Raw genomic sequence first — 24,662 nt, 5'->3', positions numbered from 1 at the left:
GCCATTCCTAGATGTGCCTTTTGAAGCTGAGAAGTGAGGAGTGAGGGGGAGCGTTCACGTAAGCGTCCCCACCCCAGGCACGCGCGGGCATGGCCACGGGCGCAGTCCCTGCAGGGGCCACGCGACACCTCCGCCCCAGCTGCTTCATGAACGTCACCTCACCCGTCCGGCTCTCAGCTCTCCCTGCGCTGCTCCCAGAGCCTCTCTGTCCCCTTGGGGGCCTGTCCACGCCAGGACGCCTCCCCTCGCTCCCTTCCCCGAAATTGCTGGCCCTCTGCGGCTTGCTCCCCCACTGACACCCAGCTGGGCCTGCTGCTTGCCTGCTCCGAGCCCCGGGGCCGGAGGTGGCGCTTTCCCTCGCCTCGCCAGGCACCGTCCTCCTGCCCTGGTCTCGCATGCCACTCAGGCCACGTCCCCATCCGGCAGCAGCTCCTCAGAGGGGCCTGTGCCCGCCGCCAGCCTTACTCTGAGTCCCAGCCCGGCTTCGTTTCTGCCCAGCACGGCCGACGAGGGCCGCCATCCTAATTATTCATCCATGTGGCTGTGTTGCCTGCCCGTCCACCCACTAGCAGGTGGCCTCCCTGTGGTGGCTTCGGCACCCCGTGCGGCGGGCGGTACACAGGGTGTCTGCTGGACGAATGACTGAATTAAGGCGTTCACAGGATGCGCAGGTGCCCGCCCGAGCCTCGGTTGGGACAGTGGCTTCCTAAGTTTTTATTTCTTAGCGGAACCCTCTCCAAACACAAGCAGACAAGCTCAGCAGAACTGCATTTGGTAGAGCACAAAAGCAGAGGGTCTGGTTGAGTCATGCGCTGCGACCGCGGCCCGAGCGCCAGAGTGTGGGTGCGCCTTCTTCCCAGGCAGCGGGCCCACATGGGGCAGGTGTGGCCAGTCTCTTGTCTTCCTCCAGAAGCTGCCATCCATCACCTCTTACTACAAACACACATATATTTGAAGTCAGCTGTAAACTCCGTGCCATAAGCTAAGCAGTCATTTCTACTAGTTTTGGTTGTTTTAACCTTTAACCTCCTGTTCCAAAACGGAAACCTTTTTTGAAATCAGAAATACCTGATAAAAGACATGTGATCTTTAATTCTTTGTTTTCTGAATGCAGATGGCCTTTGATTTTAAGCCTACTCTCTACCCTGTTTTCTGTCTGCCCTTTCCAGGGGCGTGCACAGTACGGCGAGCCATTGGGCAGTGGGGAGATGGCAGGCGTGTCCCTGGGCTGGCGGGTGAGGGGTGACAGGGCGGCTGAGGAGCCCTGCGTGGCCAGGGCTTGGGGCCACGCCGGGCTCCATCGACCCAGCACACAGGCCTTGGCTTTGCAAACTCCGGGGCAGTGCCCGTCCTGCCTCAGTCCTCAGCGCTCAGTAGCGGGGAGATGGGGAGATGTCCCCTGCTCGTTAGTTCCTGTGTAACTGGGAGCCAAGAGGCTGTGCTAGCAGGTTGGGATCATTTAGTAACTGTGGTCAGAGTAGAGGGCAACTCCTATGTCATTTTAGCCAGCCACTAAGATCATACATGTCATGGACCTTGGGTCTTAGGACAGGTGCCGTCCGGAAGGAAGGCTGCTAGTTCAGGCTGCGCATCCTCGGCCACACTTGGTACCTGGCCGTGTGCACTCTGGTCCGTCCCTGCTCCCAGTACCCTTATTCTGCACACAGGCTTCTTGTGTTTTTTTTATAATTATTTTAATTTTTCCCAGCTTTATTGAGGCATAGTTGACAAATAAAAATTGTATGTGTTTAAGGTATGTGACGTGATGATTTGATATACATATACGTTGTGAATCAAGATAATTAACACGCCATCACCTTGCATGGTTACGTGTGTGTGGGGGGTGAGGACCTTAACACTGACTCTCTTAGCAAACCGCAAGTGTACAGGTTTGTGAAGTGTGGTCACCATGTGTACCTGAGGTCCTCAGAACTTACTCATCTTATAACTGGAACTTGTGGTAAAGCTTGTAAAGCTTGACCAGCACCTCGGGCGACCCCCTTGCCCCACCCCTGCTAACCACATTCTGCCTTTTGCCTCTGTGGACTTGACTACAGTTGAGCCTAGAACGACACAGGTTTGAACTGCACACTTAGACACAGATTTTTTTTTCCCGATAAATACAGGACAGTCCTGTAAGTGTATTTTCCTAATGATTTTCTTTTCTCTGGCCTACTTTATTCTAAGAATACAGCATATGATAACAAATGACACACTGAATATGTGTGGATCAACTGTGTGTGTCATCCGCAAAGCTCCCTCTCAACAGGAGACCATTAGTAGTTAAGTTTTTGAGGAGTCAGAAGCTATACGTGGATTTTCAGATTTTTGACTATGCGGGGATTGGGGTTAGGGCACCCCAACCCCCACGATGTTCAAGCATCAGCTATATTTTAAATCCCACATACAAGGGAGAATGCACAGTATTTGACTGTCTGGGTCTGGCATATTTCACGTAGCATAACATCCTCCGGGATCATCCATGGTGTCTGGAAGGCAGAATACTCCACCGTAGGGAGATGTCACAATTTCTTTATCCCTTCACCTGTCGACCAACCCTTTTTTCCATGTCTTGACTGTTGTGAACATGAGGGTGCAGATCTCTTTTTGACGTCCTGATTTCAGTCCCTTCAGACACATCCCCAGGGGTAGGACTGCTGGGTCATAGGATAAGTTCTATTTTTATTTTTGAGGAATCTCCATACTGTTTCCACAGCGGCTGCACCAACTTACCTTCCCACCAACAGTGCACGAGGGTCCCCTTTATCCACGTCCTCGCCAACACCTGTTGTTTCTTGTCTCTTTGATGAAAACCATCCTGACAGGGGTGAGGGACTTGCTCACTGGAGTTTTGACTTGCATTTATTTCCCTGATGATGAGGGATGTTGAGGATCTTTCCGCATGCCTGTTGGCCATTTGTTGTATGTCTTCTTTGGAAAACTGTCTGTGCAGGTCCTTTTTATCTGGTTACTCGGGTTTTTGGTTACTGAATTGTATGAGTTTCTTATATATTTTGGATATGACTCGTCTACCAGATAGGGTTCGCCAACCTTCTGCAGAGGGGCTTCTGACGCCATGGCCAGCGCCGAGCAGTTCAGACCTTTAGCCTTGGCGTTCTCTGAGTGTGGCACAGGGCCTGGAAGAGCCCAGGGAGGAGGCCCCGTGGGAGCACGGGGAGGGCCGAGGAGGAGAGGCCCGTGGGAGCACGGGGAGGGCCGAGGAGGAGAGTTCTGCTGGGTGCCTGCCCCGCCCCCATCTTGATGCCCCGCTGCTAGGCAGGTCCAATGTCCACCAGCAGACTGGTGACTAACCCTGACATCCTCACACACCGGAGCCCTCCAGAGCCCTGAGCTCGCTCCTCCTGCCACGGCACACGTCTACACAGAGGACCCAGGGACGGACGGTGCTCCGCTCATGCCGGAGGCTGGGAGAGCGGGAGCTAAGCCTCCAAGAGGTAAGGCCATGTGGCGGGTGGCAGCCGCGGGGTGACTGGAGCCGACGGGCTCAGCTCCGATGCCTCGTCTCCCCTCCCAGCCACAGATGCCGAATCCCCACTTTATTTTTACATGTTCTATATTTGAGGAGAATGACCTTTTTGGGTAAAATGATACATACGTATCATAAATAACTTAGGTAATAAGAAAAAGTAAAACAGAAAACGGCTTAAAGAAATCACCCCAGGGGGCTCCTGGGTGGCTCAGTCATTTGGGCGGCTGACTCTTGATTTCACTTCAGGTTGTGAGCTCATGGGTCGTGGGATCCGGTCCTGTGTCGGGCTCCCTGGTCAGTGGGGAGTCTGCTTGAGATTCTCTCCCTCTGCCCCCCACCCCTGCTCGTGTTTTCTCTCTCTCTCAAATAAATAATCTTAAAAAAAAAAATCAACCCAAATCCAACCACCCTGAAATAGGTAAACGTCACTGCAGGTGTTTCTCCGGAGAGCAGCTGAGGCTGGGGGACAGCAGGTCGGAGCCACGCTGCCCGGTGCGCCAGGTCATCCGTGCAGATTAGGGTCCCCTGTGGTGTGGCATCAGCAGAGAGGACCAGGCCGGGGGCCCTCAGGCTGCTCGGTGGCTCAGACGCCCAAGGGAGGCCCGGCCAGCAGCCCCCACGCGCTCCTCCTGTGTTCCCACCCCTCTTGGGTTCATAGCCACAGAGTACGGTCACCCGTGGAATGCTCAGCCCACGGCTGCGAGCTCCCGCTCTGCGGGGAGTGCGGGAGAGACAGCTCGCCGTCAGCCCTTCCAAGGGCTTCTCTGTCTCTGCTCTTTCACTTGGACTCACCAGCGGCTTTCTAACTGCCCACCGGTGCTCTGTTCCTCACGTTTCTGCTGCTTCTGTTCTCATCATACTCCATACAGCTTGGTTGCAAAAGTCTTTATTTCTAAGTCATTAATTTGATTTTCAGACCTATCTCGTCTCTTTTTTCCTCTTTATTGGGTCTGTAATAGTATTGATCTTGAGGAATTTGTTTTGTCAGCTGCGTACTCTCCTCGTTCCCTCCTAGAACATGAAGAATTTTAATGTTCTTTGTGCTATGTTTCCTTTCAGACCAGGCTTTGTGTTTGTCTTTTGCATGTTCTATACCTTCTCTCATCCACGCATCCGTCCATCAACCCATCCAGCCTTCCACTCATCCACGCATCCATCCATCCTTCCATCTACCCACCTCCCATCCACTCACCCATCCTTCCTTCCACTAACCCCCCCATCTACCACCCATCCATTTACCCATCTATCCATTCATCTTCCCATCTATGTAGGTTAGCGGTCGCCATGACCCTGATCACTTTCTGGTACCGACATTCTTCAGCCTAGGGAGACCTCAGCGCTGAGCCCCTGCGTCCTCCCTGCCTGGGCCGAGATCCTCAGAGCCAGCTGGGGATGTACCCACAAAGGTTTATCCCCACTCTCCTCATCTTCCCCATTAGCCTGCCTTACTGAGAATGTCAGGGTTCTGCTGAGTCACCTCCTTCCCCAGGACAACTGCTGGGGACTCAGGGGTGGTCAGGCAGAGAACCTGCAGAAACTTTTTTTTTTAATCTTTCTTTGGCTTTTCTCCCCTTCCTTTTTTTTCCTTTCTCCTGTTTGAAGCTTATGGCATGAGACGGCCTCCTCCTGTGGTTGCTTTTTGTGAAGTTTGCCGCCCCCCTCCCGCCTGCAGTGGTGTGGGGAAGGGGCCTGGGAGCCTACTTCACGTGCCCGTACTTACTTGGGATGCTGCCATGTGCAGGCTTGTTTTGTTTCTAAATACAACTTTTAGTAGGAAATGAAAGTGGAGAAAGTAGGTTGCTGTAGACAAGAGCTTTACAAATCCCCCTTTTCGCCAGCTCCTCTGGGCACTGGGTGGTGAGGGGCTGGGTCTGGCCGTTCTGTCTCCGGGGCTCAGCAAGGGCTCTGCCCCCCAGAAGTTTGAACACACCTGACAGGCTGAGCACAGCTCCCTGGGCTGCCAGGCCATGTCTTTCCAGGCTCTGTCCCCTCTTTAACTCTGGCTGGACACCCAGCGAACGATGGTGGGCACAGTCTAGATCAGATCCACAGGAGGACCCCCATTTCCTACCTCCAAGCTGGGGGTCTCTGCCTCCTCCCACCAGAAGCCAACCTCCAGCTCTCCATGTGGGTCTGCCTCGAGGCTCTGAGCTCCACTCACTTCACATTCATAGTGTACTTTGATTTCTAGAAGTGACTCTTACTGTTTTAGGTGTTTGAGATTTGGAGAGTCTCTCCCTTAACATCATCCTGCACGAGAATAAATGTAACTCGCAGATAAACTCCCTCTTGCTTCTGATCGTTCACTGGAGATAACTGACTCCTTCTATGAAACTCCACCTTCACCAGGATTCCGTGTCCAGCGTCGCCCAGGCTCCCACCACGTGGGGCTGCACGGCTCCCAGGCTGCCCTCTGGGGTGTGTCCTCTCCGTCTGTGTCTTCATCTCCTCTGCCATCTGGGGGGTCTGGGGGATCGCCATGCGGGTGCAGAGTCAGGCTGCTGTGAGCCCTGACAGGAGGTGACCCCTGCTGATGGAGTAGCGGGGGGCTGACCTGCATCCGCCTTTATTCAGAGAAGAAGCTGTTGTCAGTGTAACCTAGCTGAACATTTTTCAAAAATGTTTGCTAAATAGTAGAGATGGAATGTTAATTTGTAATTTGCTGTGTGAGAGGGGCCCTTTTAACCAGAACTCTTTATTTTGGTCACATTCTTTATGGTTTGCTTTAGAACTGAAAAATTATAGCCAGAATAACATAGTGTATTTATGGGGAATGAAGTACTAAGTATTTGTAAACACTAGTCAGACTGTAGATTTTAGTTTGGGGAGGCATGGAAACTTGATTTCTGCCAAGATGCCTTCCAATGTGCTTCTTTCTTTCCAGTTCTATATGATATTTGGAGAGAGTTTTTATTACTAATTCTTTCTTTTTTTTAAGATTTTATTTATTTGCGAGAGAGAGAGAGAGAGAGAGAGAGAGAGAGAACACGAGTGGGGGGAGGGGCAGAGGGAGAGGGAGAAGCAGGCTCCGCACTGAGCAGGGACCCTGACATGGGGCTCGATCGCAGGACCCCAAGATCATGACCTGAGCTGAAGGCAGACGCTTAACTGACTGAGCCACACAGGCGCCCTATTAGTAATTATTTCTATTGTGAATTTCTTTTTTTGAGCAAACAGAATTTTAAAGTAATAAAGCCAGTGAGCATATACCTACCTCCCAGAAGTAACACATGTTAACATTTGAGCATATTTGCTTTAGACCCTTTTTCTAAAGCATTAAAATCACAGTGGAGGTCCCCTCTTTACCCTTCCTGTGTCCATTCCTCATCCTCCTCTGAGTGGCCCTATCTGGAAGCAGGTGTATATCCTTCCTACTCCAAGGGAATCGATTACTTTGATTCTTGGTTGGGCGGGGGGAGGCTCTTTTATGAAACTGTAGTGTAAAAAGAGTGGAGTGTACAGGCTGTTTTCATAAGCCGTGTGTCTATCTGGGAAGTGGTTATAGCTCCCGGGCTGCTCAAGTTCTGCCTCTTGATCTGGGAGCTGGTTCCAAGGGTGCATTCACGTGTGAAAATCCAGCTATGCACTTGTGACGTGCATTTTTCAGTCTGTGTTATACTTTCGTAAAGAGTCTGCTGAAATCATATTGTTTTATATGTTGGAGGTTTTTTACCAAAGGACTTTCAAAGTGGTCTAAAAAATTTTAATAGATTCACTCTCAGAATATTCATAAAGTTGCTGAGAAAACACATTTTATAGATTGGGTCTAAAACTTGATTGGCCAGAATAATTTAGAGGAAAGGTTTAAAAGTAGACCCTGAGGTCGGGGAAGACTCAGGGCTTTTCCCAAGGACTCTCTCTGAATAGTTTTTGTGCAAAGAGGGAAAAACTCCCTTGTCCCCAAGTTAGATAAACTGTAAGAAGGTAAAGGGTATGCATCTAGGCATACCACTCAGAAGGCTTTTAAGATTTTCTCTTTCTTGCTGGTTTTCAGCAGTTTAACTATGATAACTCTTGGTTTGGTTTTGTTGTGTATGTGCTTCTTGAGAATCAGGCATTTCCTACTTTAATTACAAGAATGTTAGGCCACTCGAGCTTTTCCTACCGCCCTGGAGACGTGTTCATTTTTAGTCCTTCTTTTTCTCTCCTATGCTTCACAGTTCGTAGATTCCTTAGCTCCGTCCTTAAGTCCACTGATCTCTTCTTCCACAGTGTCTAATATGCATTCGTGCCGTCCTGTGACCTACTCACTTCCGAGGCCGTGTCTCTGTCTCGGCAGTGCCCCTGGTGGCTCCTCCAGCCCTTCTGCTCTTTCCTCACTGTGTCCCTGCCATCCGTACACCCATGAGCGTGTTCGCAGCATCTCTGCGCGTCTTCAGGTCCTTGGCTGCTAACACACCATCGCTGCATTCGTGAGTCTGTCCTGTTGACTGGTTATGGGTCACATTTTTCTGCATCTTCACACGTCTAGGGATTTTCAACTGGTGCTGGATTTTGTGGTCTTCCTTTGAAGAGTACAGAAGTTTGTTTAATAGGCAGTAAAGCTACTTGTGGTTGGCTCGATCTCTTTGAGGCTTGTTTTTAGGCTTTTTTAGGGCAAGTCTAAGGTAGCTTTTCCTGTAGGCTGCCTTAGCCACGCCACTTAAGCCTGACACGTGTGTGGTCTCCACTGAGGGGCACGTGTCCAACAAGAACTGCTTGGGACTCTGAGATCCCCCAACCCTGCGTGAGCTGTGGGAGCAGGCCAGCCTGCAGCTGGCCGGCTGCTCTTTGCCCAGCCTTGTGGGGTTTCACCCTGTGCCTGCGTGAGCCGGAACTCAGCAACAGGCCCCAGGGTCTCCTGTGAGCTCCCCGCAGCTCTTTCTCCCCTCGCTCGTGCGGCCCCTGCCGATTCTAGCCACCCTGGGCTTCCCTGAGTCTAGTCTCTGTCTGTCCAGCACAGTGATAGGGATGTCGTCTGTGCGGCTCCCCCTTCCCCACGCTGCCCTCTGGGCGCCTGTGGCGGGCTGCTGGGCAGTCTCAGGACTCACCTCACTGATTTCTTTTCCATCAGGAATCAGGGTCTTACAGTGACTGTGGTCCAGTTTTTGAGAGCTGTTGTTGGTCTGTTTTGCCTAGTTTTCTATAATATGTGGCAACCGGTCCCAGTTACCCCATCGGTGCCACACATAGAATTCTTGTGATATAATTTTTTTCACTGTAATTGTGGGATATGGTCTCTCAAATTCTAAACAAAACTCAGACCATGACACTTTCCTGCACAAAGAACTCCCAAAATTTCCCGTTACCTAGAGGATAAAAGCTGCCCTCACAACCAGAAAGAGTGGGTTCTCATCCCCCCAGGCCTGTCCCTGGTGTATCCCGCACCAGCTCAGCGTGGGGCACTTGGAACAGCCAGTGAATGAGCAAACACCGAATTCTGGAATCCAGTAAGCCTGGGTTACCTTCACATTCCTGTAATATTCTGGTGGAATTTGTTGTGGCGCCAGAATGAACCAGTGAAATGAACGAGGAACTCTTGCCCTGACTCTCCCAGACGGGCCTCCCGTGGCCGCCGTAACTAGGCTCTGCCTCCCACTTGGGGGGCATCCTGTGTCTCCAGCACCACCCAGTCCTCTCTAGGAACCAGTGCAGGGGATCCCAGAGGGCCCCAGGAAGTGCCCTTCCTCTGACTGGAAGCAATCTATGCGGGGAGCTTACCTCGTCAGGAGGGATTCCTGGCTGTCTAGCTCCATACGGAGAAACACCAGGGGCCCGAGTGCATTTCCTCGAGCTAGGAGGGGCTCTCCTGGGTGCTTCCCATGCTTGAACCCATGTAGTCCTCCCTGTGAGCAGGCAGCTCCCAGTCTGCAGGTCGACAGCCTCGCAGGTCAGAGGGGCAGGGCATCTGACCCTCGCAGTCCGACAGCAGCGCACGCACTTGCCCGCTAACTGCATGTGGACAGGAGGCCCGTCACGGGTTGTCCTGTAGCTTCATCTCAGGTGTACCAGTGCTCAGTGCATTGCTACCACCAGAAGCAAATCTGTGTGCGCCTCACTTGTCCCAGTTCTTGGCTGCTGAAAAGCTCTCACGCGTGTTTGAAGTGTTGCTAAGTCTGACAGTCTTGACATACGTCCTCTTTCCCCAGGTTTACAAAGACAACCCTTTGAGTTAGTCCCCGTTACTCCAGCTCCAGCTCACTGACACAGCAGTGACCGACCTGTGGAGAAATGGCTAGAATCTGGGAGGAAGGGGTCGGCCGCAGGTTGGGTTTGGCCAGGCTCCCTGCGTCTATCCTGCTGGCGGCTGGAAGGAGGCGAGGAACCAGAGCCCCGGACCCACGCGCAGCGCGCCCTCGACCCTCTCTGCCCGCTTTGCTCACACGTGGCCTCTCCATTCTCAGGCCCCAGCTCTTTGCAGGCACACCACTGTTCCCTCCAGCAGATTGCGCGTGCGGTCACTGTCCCCGCTGCTGGGGAAATGCAAGAGCACAGATGCACAGTTACCTGCCCCCCCAGCTGACACATCCACTTGGAACACACATGGGACAGTCCTCACTTTAGACAGCTCCCCATCTTTGTTCCTAACGACAAGTCCCCAAACTCAGTCCTGGCTGATGTGAGTATAGAAACGGTAGGTAACAACTCTAGAAAGGGATGTCAGTAACAAAGTCTAATAGAATAATTGATTTCATTCTACAAAGTTGCGTTTTACATTTCGTGATGCTAATTTGGAAAGGCTGTTCTTTCTTCTGTTCTCACGTTTCCTGATATTTCATTCAGACACCTCAGATGTGTTTTTGTTACAACTGTTCTTCGAGCCATGGAGACTTGTTCTTGGGGAATAAGCCATACACTGCAAGTAGACACACACCTGCGACAGGTGGCCTGAGGACTTTCCACAACGTGAACACACTGTGTTACCAGCCCCCGGAAGCCCCTTGTACCCCTTTCCAGTCCCTGACCCCGAAGCGGACCACTAGCCTGACTGCTGACCCCATCGCTCACTTTGTCTGTTTTTGAACTTGAACACAATGCGCTCATGCCACACCCCCTCCTCGGCGTCCAGCTGCTGTCATTTCATTGAGGCTTATGAGTTTTATACATGCTGTGCATCTCAATAACCGTTCATTTCTGTGGCCGTGGCCATGAGTCCACGGGACTGCTGCTGACACTTGAGTGGGTTTGAGTGCTGGCCGTCGCTGGTGGCGCGCTGCTACATGCCCGCGTGGGACTCAAGGCGAGCATCAATGAGCACTGCTGCTGGGACAGGCGGCTCCACGCTGGCGTAAATACAGCGTTCCAGAATGGTTCTACTGCATGTGCACCGACCAGCATGTGTGGGGTCACATCCTCTCCACACTTCACATTGTCCCTTTGCATTTTATCCATCAAGTAGGGAATATGGGGCGTTGGGGCGTGGTTTGCGATTGCAGTTCCCTGATGACCAGTGAACCGAGCACCTTTTGCGTTTTTGGCCCCTTGGATATCCTCTTTGTGAAGTGCCTGTGCAAGACTTTTGCTCATTTTTCTATCAGGTCGTCTCTCTTTTCTTATTGATTTGTAGAAAATTTAAAAAATATATCCTAGAAATCAGCTTGTCTTAACTTTGTGTGTACAGGTAAGCCCCTCTGTGGCTCACCGGTTCACTCCGCTAGTGGTGCCTTCTGCGGTCCCGTGACCGTGAAGGTAAAGCCATTGTTTTAGTGTTTCCCTCTGAAATCTCAGATCATCTGGAAGCAGTTTCTTGGGCACAGTGTGAGTCGGGGGACAAGACTCGTCTGTCCCACCTGAGGTCCAGCTGACCTGGTCCCAGGTGTCGCAAACGCCGATCCTCTCCTCACTGAATTGAAGTAGCACCTTTATCAGGTAATCATATATTTGCGGGTCTGTTTCTGGCCTCTGTCTTTTGTTCCATTGGCCTCTTTGTCTGTCATTGGGTCGACACTTCATGCTGTAATTACTCTCACTCTTGGAGCGCTATGAGATCTGTGGTGTAGTCTCAGCTTTGTGTGCCTTCAGGGTCACTCCTGCTCTTCCAGGCACCATGCATTTGCTTGTGCATCTCAGCCAGTGTGTGCGTCCCTGGCCGTACTCCAGTCATCTTCGCTTCTGTCTCAGCTGGTCGAGATATAGCACTTCTGAGTGACGCTTTCCCTGGAAATGTTATTATAAAGCCACAAACAGCCATTGACATTAAGACTGTTGGGTGTAAAAATTTGTTTTGTAACTGTACATTTGTGATCTTCATTATGTAGCCGCTTACTGCCTTGCTCTATAAAAATCTTGAGGTCATTCCCCAGGAATAAACACTAAATCTGGCTTGGTTTATTTGTCTTTTAACTAACTATTTCTTTTAGGTGACTGATCTCCATAACTACCTAAAACCAGGATTAACTGAGATGATTTCAGGCTAATGTGTCACCCTCAAATAGATTCCATTGTCCAAAATAAGGTGAGGGAGAAGCCTGCAACATATGAGACTTTTTGAGGATTTGTGTATAAGGTGACCCATCACATTAGAGAGAAGCCAGTGGAAAGACCATGCCTGCCTGTGGGTAACTGGTGGACCATGGTCAGGTGTGATGTTGTTTGGAGTGGCAAAGGTGCGGGACCTGACCCAGCCAGGGGTCGGCATGGCCGAGCAAAGCTGAGCCTGAAACATGAATTGAGCTTAGCCCTAGTATGGGTTTGGGGAGACAGGAGGAGTCAGGAGAAGGCAAGAAGGGGCAGCTAGGGGCAGTGGGGAACCTGAGAGAGAATGCCTGTGTCCATGGGGGAAGCGTGGAGTGAGGAGACAGGGTCCCCAAGCTGACCTCTGGGATTTTGCTTTGGCACCTAGGGGAGGGATGCGAAGGAGTAGGATGGGGAGAAACAGACAGTGAGGCAATAACAAGAGTTCTGCTTTGGACCTGGGGTTTTCGAGATGCTCACTCAGTGTCCAAGGGGAGATGCTGTGTAGACAGTTAGATAAACAGATACAGAATGCAGAAAGTTCGGGAGTCATCAGTGTATCAGTGGAATTGAATGCCTGGGTAAGCTTGAAGAATTAGAGATGGTGCAGAAAAGGCAAGTCTCAAACCTTCAGGGTGAGTGGGGGCTGGAGTGTGAGAGGCAGCGGGGTGCACAGTGAGGCCACAGCCCACCTCTGCCCCTGGTGGTGTGCCTCAGTGCTCCCATCTGTGCAGGGGGCTCCAGGACTGACTCTCAGAGTTAATGCACGTGGTGCCCTGTGAGCAGCACCCGGTGCATCATCACAAGCTGTGGCGACCGAGCTACCGCTTAGTGTCGCCATTGTTGTTCTGATTGCGTTTCAGTGTAACGGAACGCTGGAAGCAGATACAGCTGCCCAGAGGGACTGGGCAGAGAAGGAGCCTAGGGCAGGTCCTGAAGAAGATTTCAAGTTCGATGGAAGAGAAAAACATCAAACAGCACAAACTCTCTACTTAGATTGTTGCAAGTCCAACTTTAAAACAAATAGCCCTGGCAGATTGAAATACTTAAATGAAAGAAAATATAACAGGCAGATACTAAGAAAGAAAAGCTGGTATGAGAATACGAATCTTGGACAGAATAACACATAGTGAAAAAAAATGTAAGAAGAGAAGCTCTGTGCACCAAAAATAGAGCATCTCATTTACAAAGCAAACTTAGATGGGACCGCAATACACGTGGACACGTACTCCTGGAGAGACTGTGACATAACTTTTTCAGAAACTAAGACATCGAGCTGGTAAATAAATGGAAACATAAAATCTAACAAGTGTATATAGAACTTTATACCCAATAGAGAATATACTTTTTTCCAAAGGTGTTGACTATAGTTGACTATTATCCTATGCCACAGATGGAATTGTTACAGATTTTAAAAATATTTATAGCATACAGAGCACATCTACTGACAGTTGTGTAATTAAATAGATGTCAATCACAAAAAAGACAGCAAAAAATAATTCACACATGGAAAGTTCAAAGCTATACTTCTAAATAATCTGTGGGTCAAGGAGAAAATTAAACTGGAAATTACAATACAGTTTAGAACTGCTTCCCAATTATAGTGCTACATATTAACACCATGGGATGTAGCCAAAGTGGTTTCCAGAGAAAATTTCATAGCATTAAATGTATATATTATAAAAATGAACAGTTAGAAAATATAGGAGCTAAGCTTTCAACATAAGAAGGTAGGAAAATAGAACAGAAAAATAAGTGCAAATTAAGATTAAGGAAATAATAAAGCAGAAACTAATGAGGCATTTATTCATTTAGCAATTATATTTTGAGCTCCTACTTTCTCCTGCTTTCTTCTAAAAACTGTTTTGGGCACTGGAGATACATTTGTGAACAAAACAGGGTCCCTGACTTCATGGGACTTGTATTTGGTAGTTGAATAGTACAAGCATATAAACGGATTATGCGTGTTAGTAGAGTGATAGAGTAAAACCATATGATTATCGTAATAGAGGCTAAAGGAGTACCAGATAGAATTGCCCGCTCTGATTTTTAAAAGTTATACTTGATGGTTAAACATCAGAAGCATTCTCATTAGAGCCAGGAATAAGGCAAGGATGTTCCCTGTCTCAGCAACTATGTAACATTATATCGGGAATTCTGGCCAACAGTATAAGGCAAGAAAAAGAAATACGTTCAAAAAGCTTGGAGAGGAGGAAACCAAATTATCATTATTCTTGAATGTTATTAGCATCTAAATAGAAAACCCAAAGCACATCAATCAGATGGCCAGGCCTTTCAGAACTCTAATAGAATTCAGAAAGATAAAAATTAGTAGCTTTCCTAAACAATACACATTGTTTCTATGGGAACATATATATGTTGGTAAAAGCATTAAAACATATCTGGAAAGATCAACACCAAATTAATAAGATGGGTTTTCTCTGGAGAGGGAAGATAGGGCAGGGATTTTAGGTAATGGTCAATAGAGATTTTAGGTTTATGTTTAAATTTTTTAAAGGAGAAAATATTTCATGAATTGTGCATTAAAACCACAAGATACATATAATTTCAAGTTACGTGCCTTTCCACCTGTACCACATCATTAGCTCGTGTATTTGGATACACGACCCACTTATTCAACTGATGTTACTGATGCCTCCTATGAGCCTGGCAGTGTTTGTCACAATCCTGAGTAAGGAGGGGACTCACGGTATCCCCGTGGAGTCGGCACATGACTTTTACCACAGTTTTACAGAAGGGTGAGTCCCGGGCCCAGCTGGGAAGACTGGGGCTCTCATTCAACCAGGCAGCGTGACTCCGGAACCCACGCTCTGAGCCACCACACCTGTGCCAGGTGGAGCTGGGCTGGAGACTCCTACTCCTAGGACAGAGCTTTGACCTCCAACAAATATCTATCAAATGAGAACCAGAGGTGGCCCATTTACCTCCCAGTCATCTTAAATGTCCCCACCCAGTTTTAGGAAGAAAACGTGGAGAATGGGCTCCCCGTATAGCGGAGCTCCGATCATCTGCTTATTCCACAGAAGAGTCAGGCTTGACAGATCCCCGTGGCCAGCCTGCGAGGTGGGCACCCCAGGCTTCAGTACCACCAGCTGGAGAAACAGTCTGCTGGCTGCGGTCCCGGGAGCCTCACAGCCCCTGCTGCTGGAGGAAGAGCAGGTGAACACCAGCTTTCTCTGGGCTGGGGAGGCTGAAGGCTCCCAGAGAACATGAGACCAGCATGGGGACCAGATTTTTGGAACCCAGTTTTGGACAAATGACTTTTTAAACATGATTGTTTTCTTTGGAAGCCATAGAAGGGGCACAGATATTCCATAGTGTTTGGTTTTCTATCTACCCTACCATCTTCATTAAAACGCCGTGACTCCATAACTGCCCCAGAAGGCACGGATTATGGCTGCACTGTGTGTACCTGCCACATAAAGTCGGTCTTTTCCTTTGTCTCACGATTACCTTTCTTCCGCTCGCAGGAGTGGGCCCTGAGCGCTGTCCCTGGGGAAGGACGTTGCCTGCCGCAAACATCCTTTAGGGTCGTGTGTGCTCAATCCTTTTCATTTCTTGAGGGCCAGCGCTCCAGCCCCCGGGCCTGTTGGGGAAAGTGCCCCTGCCCTGTCTCCCCCTGCCCCGTGTCAGTGCAGGCCCAGGGCCCGTCGCTGTGCCGTTAGTATTCTGTGCGGGTGGCCCTACCTCAGCTGTGGGGAGGGGTCAGCAGCATTTTGAATCTTCCTGGTGGAGCTCAAATTTGGGGTCCTTGGGCTTCTGCATCGGGCAGTGTCCTGTGGACAGGGCAGGCTGCAACTGGGAGAGCTACACTTCCCGTGTGGCCCTTGGCACAAGGATAAAAGAACACTGCTTTCATAAAGTATACATGTTTTACTCAGTGGAATGAAATAAATTGATTTCACAAAGAATTAACTAGTAAGTGAATAAGGCACATTTTTTAGGTCTAAACCAGTGTAATAAATGAATTTGATGATGGCTCATCTTTGAAAAATGTCCCATGTGCCCTTTGGGGAGTCCCGGAGGCTCCCTGCGGTCGGATGCCACCTTTAGTCACTTGTGGTCGTTAGTGGATGGCTCTGAGACCAGAATCCTGAAAATTCAGTGTGACAAGTGGCAAGATGCACCCATCTCCGCTTGTCGCCTCACACTTCCCACACTGACCCTTTTCGGTTACTGTTCTGCCCACTCCCGTGGCCTCGTGAGCTCCTGCAGCATTTTACCCCATCTGCTTGGCATTTCCTTCTTCAGAAGGACTTGTGTCATTTCAGACGTGGAGAGTGTGTCTTGCTCTGCTCTTCCAGAACAGTGAGAAATCAGACTTCTAGTGCCGACTGGGAGGAAAGGCTCAGAATGTAGATTTCCCCTGTCTGGGCCCACGTGTCTCCGTGCCCCCGAGCCTCCATGCGAATTGTGGGGTGTCTAACCTCACTGAGTCCTACACCTAAGACTGTGCATTTGATTCTGTGTATATTTTATCTAAAAAAGAACTACAAAGAAAGACTGACTGCAGTTAGTAGGTTTATTTTTTGCAGTGGTGTGGGTTGGCCGTTCTTAAATGATCTTGTAGAGAGTTCAGGTGTATTCTGGGCTTGAGCAAATGAGCAAATACAATCCAGGACAATGGGAGCCCAGTTCTCCACAGTTGGGGAGGGAGTTATAGGAAAGGGAGAATGTGCTTGGGGTTGGGTCGGAGTTGGAGGTGTCAATATGAACTCATGGTTCTAGTAGATGTACAGATAAATGTGGAGATGCTCCTGTGGCTGTGTGCGTGCGTGTGAATCTATTTCCTAGCTCTGTCCGCTGGAAAGTTCTGGAAACAGTGAGACCGGCCAGTGGCTGCAAGCACCCCTCGTGTGCAGATCCTGGTGCCCGAATACCACTCTTCAGTAACAGGAACCAGTGGTCCCTGACGCCACGCCTTACTTGCTGGTCCGGAGCAATGAAAGCGCACTTGAAAATCAGGAGACACTCAGGGCGCATGCAGGCTCACGGGAAGGACACGGGCCAGCGCCACGGGAGGCAGAGCATACAAAAAAGGGAGGAGAAAAAACCCAGATATTTATGGAGTATAAGCCACTGAATAAAATAAAACCCCACTGAGTGCCTGCTCATCTAGATAAATGAATTTGTAAAAATGGGGAAGAAAGGAAAGCTCTTCCTTACAGTGGACTTCTGACTGGAAGTGGAGGAGGGTGGTGGCCACGTGCCGGATGGGGGACCAGAGTCACCCGTTGCCCCCCCCCCCCAGGAGACAGCAGCCCTGTGGTGGGGGAAGCAGATGCCCCACCCAAACATCACCAGGGTTGCAATAAACTGACATTCTGTGCTTCCTAATGAGAGGTGCCCAGAAGGACATATGTCACTGCCTGAGGATTCCCGCCAAATCACGAGGAAACATCAGACAGCCCACATTGAGGGGCAGTCTACAAAATAATGGTGAGGGTGGAGGTCTGGAAACACAAAGGCCGGGAGTTTTCAGAGAAACATGACAGCTATGTGAGCTGAATTTGATCCTGGGCTGACCTGGGGAAATAGTAGAAATGACATTGTTGGTGACATTGGAGTACGGACTGTGGTGCTTTTCCCAAGTTTGGTCATAGTGCTGCGTTTGTGGAGGAGACTGTCCTCGTTCTTCGGAAATGCACACTGAAGGATGTAGGGGCAAAGAGGGGCGCCATCTGCAGCTAAATCTCCAACAGCTTGGTACGTGTGTGTGTGTGTGTGTGTGTGTGTGTGTGTGTGTGTGTGTGTAGAGAAGGAGGATGGGAGGGAGGGGGAGAGACAGGATGATCTGGCAAATAGGGCAGAGTGGAGGTAGCTGTCTGGTGAATCTGGGTAGAGGGTGCGTGGGAGTTCCTTTTACTATTCTTGTCACCTTTCTGCAAGTTTGAGAGTGTACGAAAATAAAAAGTCGCCCCCAGAAGACGGCACTTAGAGCCCTCAGAAAGGGGCAGTTTTAGTGCAGGTGAGGGTTTGCATGCACCTGCTGGCTCAGCCCCCTGTGCCGCCCCGTCTGATTGTCTGATTCGCTGCCCTGAGGGCTCCACCTTTGGGAGCCGCACCAGCCGTGGCTCCAGTGACTCGGCCTCTTCACCTGCTCTGGCCTCGCGCACGAGGGCGGGGGGCGCCCGGGGCCGGGAGACCCTGCGGCCCGGAGGGAGCAGAGCCTGCTCCTACACGCTGCTGCCACCCCGCGAGTGGTTGTGGGGTGTCTTCACGTGCTTCAGAAATGTGAGGCTAGAAAGGACGTTGATGGGGGAGCAGGACCCGCGGGGGCCACGCTTCGTCTCTCCGTCCTCCCGGAACTGTCAGGGGCCACCGAGCACCTGCGCGGGAGAACCGCGGGAGAACCGCGTCCCCGTGGGGACGGCACACGTCAGCCAGAGCCGGTCCCGCCCCCTGCGGGTTTCGAAAAGAAAGCTTCCGCGCTTCTGCTAAAAATGCGCTGCTTTATGACCCAACTCAATACTTGTTCCTGACACCCTGCAGTTTTGGGTGAACTCTCTGGTCTCATTTTGAAAAGACAGGCCTTTGTGTTTATGGGATTTAGAAAAGTTCTCAGCTACATCGGGAAATCCAAGTTTAAAAGCCTCACAATTATCATAAAAAGCTACGAGGATTTATTTTTTCTCCTTTCCCACTGGCGGTTTCACGGAAAGCGCGGCAGCCTGTGGGGAAGCTCTGAAGGAGGCTTCCCCCTGGGCACGCGGGCCTCCAGCGCGCAGCTTCTCTAGCTGAGCTCTGCCCGACTAAATAATTCAAGTTCCGTGAGCAGCGGTGGCTAAAGGTCTCACCGTGAATTATGCATGCAGCCCCTGTGATGCTCTGTGTTGAATAGACTATTGGTTTCCTCTGCGTGAGCCCGAAGGGGGAGCGCCGCCTCTGTTGGCCTGGCCTGCGGACCCAGGTTGCCGGGGAGTGAGCTAACCGGCCTCCTTGGGGAGCGTGAGCTGGGAACAATGTCTCTGTGTGTGGCCCGAGCCTTTGCCCAGGGCCCTGGGGGCTGTGCCGGCTGAGCCTGGTATGGATTCGGAGGGGTGGTTTGCGGTGAATGGTTGGAAGTATTTGGTTAAGTGGCATCACGGTGGCTCTTATCAGCTTTACCCAGGTAAAGTCCCTCGTGGTCTGTGCGCCTTGTCGTGCTTGTCGGGGGCTGGCTGACCTGAGCAGGCTGCAGGTATGTTTGCTCAGGGGGCTCAGGGGGCCGGGGGCAGGTAGCCCAGGATCCTGACCTCAAGTTGTGATTTACACGTTTAAGGGGCTTGAGATGATGGTTTGGACGGGATGTTCCGGTGAGGTAATGGGCTAAAGCCTTGTGGTGCGGAATTAGCTATAAGATTGTAATCCCAGGCGTTGTCGACATCATTTCTAACACGTAACGCGCGTGTTTATCCAGCCAGTATAAAGGTGGGGGCTTTTCCGGTTTTCAAGCAAATCCGAAACGGACTTTAAAAACTTTCTCACCGGGAAGGCATTTCTTTGACTCAAACTGGCCAATTGAAAGAGAAAAGAAACAAAAGAAACCAAGCGCAGGGACTGTTCCCTAGCATGATGCCTTAACGCGGGACTGTGGGCATCCTGGGCAGAGCTGCCGTTTTCTCCTTGCTCGGAGCAAGCAGGAGCCTCAGGCGGTGCGGTGGACGCACTGGGCCTTCTCATTTCCTTCTCCTGTCTGGCCCTGGCCCTCAGGATCAGTTCTTTCTCAAATGTGCACTGTCGTCTGGGCTGGAGAACAATTCCAGAGCGAGCCTGAATGTGGAGTTAGGAAATTCAGGCTTTGACGGTGGGTATGGAGAGCGAGGTGCCGGCCCCTGAGTGGTGCGGACGCGTGGAAGGGGCTGGGATTCACTTGAGCAGCACCCACTCCCCCGCCCCAGGGCCCTGGCACCCACCACGTGCCTTCAGTCAAAGTTGCTAGGAGACCTTCTGGTTAGGAGAGCTTGGGATTGACGTGCTTTGTGCAGCCGGCAATTATCTCTGATTTCCCCACTTTGAAGACGGTGCATGTTCCTTGAAATCTGGCTGTCGGGAGGGAAGTGGCGAGTCCGTGGCCTCAGACAGTGTGTGGCCTGCCCTGCGGGGGTCGGGGAGCGGCTCCTTCGGGGTCCTTGTGTCCCATATTCCCTCTCTAAGCTCCTCTGGCTCTGGAGTTGAGGCCCAGCGGGCATTCTGATGGTTTCAATGAGAAACAAAACAGAAGGGAACAAAAGGAGACCGTGGGAAGGAGCCTCAGCTTTTCCTCCCGCGGTGCAGGGAGCCTGGCGGCAAGATGACTCTCCCCGACCCTGCGGGGCCCTGGGAGAGCCAGCCCCTGGGGCCTGCGCGCCTTCAGGAGGAGTGGGTTTGCGGCCACGGGGACTCTCCCCTTCATCTCCTGCGCCTGTGTCTGCACGGGCCGGCGTGCGTCTCGGCCTGCCTCCCGCCGGACTGTCAACACTGGGGACCCCAAGGTCTGGGGGCGGCACGACATGTGGGGCGGGTGGGGCATCAGGAGTGTCCTAACTCAATTTTATTTTATTTTTTTTTAAGATTTTATTTATTTATTTGAGAGAGAGAGAGAGAGAGCACATGAGAGGGGGGAGGGTCAGAGGCAGAAGCACGCTCCTCGCCGAGCAGGGAGCCCGATGCGGGACTCGATCCCGGGACTCCAGGATCATGACCTGAGCCGAAGGCAGTCACTTAACCAACTGAACCACCCAGGCGCCCTGTCCTGACGCAATTTTAAAGTGCCTTTCTCCACTGGACTTTTAAAGTGTCAGCTGTTGATCTGTGAGTCTTAAAAAAATTAGTATTTGCCAGGTTTCGTAAAAATGAGCTCAGTCAACAGATGGGTCACCTTTCACTTCCAAGTTCTGTTGAGCCGTGTCCTCCCTCATCCACTCTCATGCTCGGGCTGCGGCCCACAGCACCTGCCCAGGGCGGGGTGCCAGGCGCCCCTCCTCACTGCTGCCCCACGTGCCCTGGGAGTGAGGAGGGCAGGTGTTCCAAATCACTCTGACGCTGCTCTGTTGGAATCCAGATGCCAGGACACCAGAAAGCGCCACCACCCTTGTTGGGGTCCAGCTGCTGTGTCTGCAGTTTGCAGCCGGTCTTCCTCTGTGCCCGCCTGCCCTCACAGCCCCAACCACCTGCACCCTCCTGTGGGCAGAGCTCGGGCCGCCCTGTCACTCAGCCAGGCCGATGGACCTGTGAAGGAGTGTCTTCCTGACCTTCCCTTCTTCTTCCCTGCCCCCAGGGTACAGTCTGTGCTCCTTGGCCCACCATTTCCCCCTAAGCCCAGACACACTGGCTCTGAGTCATGCCCCTTCTGCCCCAGGGCCTTTGCACATCTGGCCCCTCATCTTTCCCAGCTCCTCTGAGGTCAGTTACCTTCTGTTCACCCCTCAGTTCTCAGTTCAGCCTTTATTGCCTCAGGGAAAAAAAGGCTGGAGGAAGAATGTTTTGGTGCTCATACTTAACAGTGTGTTTTGAAAATTATCTCAAGCCCCCACTCAGTGACCGGCCACACCGTTCTTCCAGTTGTCTTTGGTTCCCGGATCTTTTTCTTAGTGATGTGTAGGTGTTCTTTTTTTTTTTTTTTAAGATTTTATTTATTTATTTGAGAGAGAGAGAATGAAAGAGAGCATGAGAGGGAGGAGGGTCAGAGGGAGAAGCAGACTCCCTGCCGAGCAGGGAGCCCGATGCGGGACTCGATCCCGGGACTCCAGGATCATGACCTGAGCCGAAGGCAGTCACTTAACCAACTGAGCCACCCAGGCGCCCAATGTGTAGGTGTTCTTAAATACAAAGAAAATGAGTCCTTCATCTGTGTAATGTATTTCCCCACGCTTTGTCTTTTTTGCTTATGGTGTTTTTAAACTTTTATTTCATTTTTTATTTTTCACCGAGGTGAGTTGACAGGTGACGTTATGGGGGCTGCAGGTGTATGACATGATGGCTTGGTGTCACATATTCACCACACACACACACACACACACACACACACGCGTGCACGTGCGATTTTCTTCTTGGGAACTTTTAGGATCTACTCTCTTCCCCAGTACCCCCTGCAACACTGTGTTGGGAGCTACGCGCACCACGTCCCAGCACTTGTTTGTCTTGTAACCGGAAGCACGTACCTTTGACCCCCGCACCCCTCCCCGCACCCCTCCCCGCCTGCCCCGCCAGCCCTGCCCTCAGAGTTTGGTGTCATCCGTTTATCCGTCTTGTCTCTCACGGCTCTGGGCTTGCGTCTTCCCTTCCAGAGTTTCTCTAATTTGATGCTCTTACATTGAAACCTTCAGTCCAGGTGAGATTTATTTCACCATCTCTCAGGTGGTTTTCCAGTTGTCCCCACACCAAGTGGCCTTCTGTCCCAGTCACGAGTCCACGCTCCCCCCCCCCCCCAGTGGGGACATGGCTGTGGTGTGGCGCCAGGTGGGGCTGGCCCCACCTCCTGGCTCTGGTTTGGTTTGTTTTCCCAGCATTTCACGTTTAGTTTTCCACGTGAACTTTTACACCCCGCTCGTCTGGTTCTAATAAAATATCTCTTGGGAAATCTGTTGGGATTACATGTTCATTTAGGGAGAATTAACATCTGTGGGGCTCTGCCCCTCATTGCTACAGTTACTGGATGCAAATCAGAGAGAGCGGGGTTGTGTGTGAGTGTGAAGCGGATCTCTTGCTCGGGGCGTTCTGCACGTGGGGATCGTGCAGCAAGGCGAGTCCAGGTGGTCCGTCGGCGTGATGGCGGAGTTGCTGAGTTCTCTGAGGGCCGTGCTCGCGCCCCTCGCGGCTGGCCATGCTGTGCTCAGCGTTTAGCAGCAGGGGGTCTGTGCCATGTGGTGAGCTCTGGGCTGGGGCCTTCCCCTGCAGTCCTCGTGAGTAGTGGTGGCAGATTCTATCACGAGGCTTTCATCTCAGAAGTGACATGTACCGCATGGTGGAGTCTACTGAGCAGCTAAGAAAATTAAAGCTGTCCTTCTCTCATCTTGTTTCATCTTCTGAATCTTATTTAAACTTTCTTCTATAGCGGTATAATATTAGATTACTTTTTGACTTCCTAGTTTTCTTTTCTTTTCCAATCTAAGTGCTTTTCCACCTTTAAGTGATTCCTGCCCAAGTGGCTTCTAGTTACCACATGGGTCCCCTTTGACCAAAATCTGGGCTCTGCATTCTTGGCCCTCTGTTCTCTGGGTTAGTGGGGCTGTGCCATGGCCTCCTTGCGGCCCTCTGGGCTCCTGGTTGTGGGCATGGCGGCCACAGGCCAGGCCTGTGTCCACTGCTCTCTCTGCACAACCGTGAGTGGGCGTCAGCCTAAAGGGTAGCAGGGCCTCACGCTGCCTCGCTGGTCCTCACTTCTCCCACTTCCCCCCACTGCTGGCCCCTCGTCACTAAGAAGCTGCATTTCCAGTTGGCCTAGAGCTCGAGCTAACCAACTAGTCCCCTGGGCTCCTTCCCGCCACCAGCCCCGACTGCCGCCTGTGTGCGGTGGGACAGGAGCCCAGGATGTAGCAAACGAGCCCTGTTTCATTAGTTAACTTTGCTCCTCCAAGCCTCACACCCACACGCGTTAGGGATTCCCCTGTCCTGTGTCCTCTGTGATTGGCTGGCCGTGGCTCGGTCCTCAGTCTCCTTGGTGTTAGGGCCCGCGGAGGGAACAGCCCTGTGGGACGTGCTGTTTGTATAGAAGGGGACGTGTCCATGGCAGAATGTTTGTCCGGTCCTGCTCCCGGCCGGCCTGGGTCCTTCCCTTGGGTTGCGCCGACCAGGCCTGCCCATGCGGGGACCAGGAGCTCCCCGCGCTGCTCACACAAGATGGGAGACGGTGACATGGGGCTCCCCGAGCACCTCCCCTTCCCTTTGTGAAGGGGGCGGATTATTCAGGAACTCGCCTAAAAGACAAAGAAACTCATGCTATTTGGGGCTATTTTGTAGATGCTTGGGAGCCACCTCCTGCGGCATGTGTCATGTTTTCCGCTCTGGGGTGGCCTCTAATGAGTTGTCACAACACTGTGGTTAAATAGGACGTTTGGACGTTATGCCACACATTCTGCATCGAGACTGTGCTCGTGCAGAACAGGGCACACATGTGAGCGCGTGCTTTCACACGGCAGACGTTCCCTCCAGATGCAGAGCGGCGCCCCAGGTCCTGGACACCCCGTCTGTGCCCCTTGCCCTCTGCTCACCCCATGGAGACCCGGCGCCTCCCGAGCCTCACACGTGGGATCACCTGGAAGCCCCGTTGTGTCTGCAGCGTGCGCTTAGCCACGGGCTTGGGGCGTGTGGCTGCGGTCGCCGCTCTCCCTGCTCCGTGTGCGTGCGCGTGTGGCCGTGTGAGGACTGGGGTTGGCCGTGTTCCACGCCACGTCCCCTGTCCCCAGAACAGCGCCAGGCGTGTCGTAGGCGCTCGGTGCGGACTGTTGGCCGAGTGCGTGTCTTAGGGAAGGTGCGTCGGGGAGAGCCCCGCCGCCCCCCGGGAAGGCTGGCCGGGCCCTGCCGGGCAGGTGCGGAGGACACCCCTGCAGGTGAGCTGTGTGCTGGCCCCGCAGAGCTGACCGGCGCCGACCTGAAGGACTGCGTGAGCCACCACAGTCTGAGCAGCAATGCCAGCCTCCCAAGCGTGCAGAGCTGCCGGCGTCTGCGAGAGAGGAGAGCCGCCAGCTGGGCCGTGTCATTCGAGCGCCTCCTGCAGGACCCTCTCGGGGTTCGGTACTTCTCTGTGAGTGAGGGGGTG

General features: G+C 51.9%; 1 protein-coding gene across 3 annotated transcripts in view; it reads left to right on the top strand.

The window, feature by feature from the left end:
* Window positions 1–24,662, top strand: part of RGS12 (regulator of G protein signaling 12) — a 108,047-nt gene that overhangs the window by 61,997 nt on the left and 21,388 nt on the right. For all 3 annotated transcript variants that reach the window (XM_035005400.1, XM_035005399.1, XM_035005401.1), the window contains one exon: window positions 24,478–24,647. In XM_035005400.1, the coding sequence (XP_034861291.1) occupies window positions 24,478–24,647 (170 nt within the window). The remainder of the gene's footprint in view (window positions 1–24,477; window positions 24,648–24,662) is intronic.

Source organism: Mirounga leonina, unplaced genomic scaffold, assembly GCF_011800145.1.
Source record: "Mirounga leonina isolate KUSES-001 unplaced genomic scaffold, KU_Mleo_1.0 Mir_129, whole genome shotgun sequence".
Classification (NCBI taxonomy): domain Eukaryota; kingdom Metazoa; phylum Chordata; class Mammalia; order Carnivora; family Phocidae; genus Mirounga; species Mirounga leonina.
Note: the sequence above shows the minus strand (reverse complement) of the source record. Positions and strands in the feature narration are given on the sequence as shown.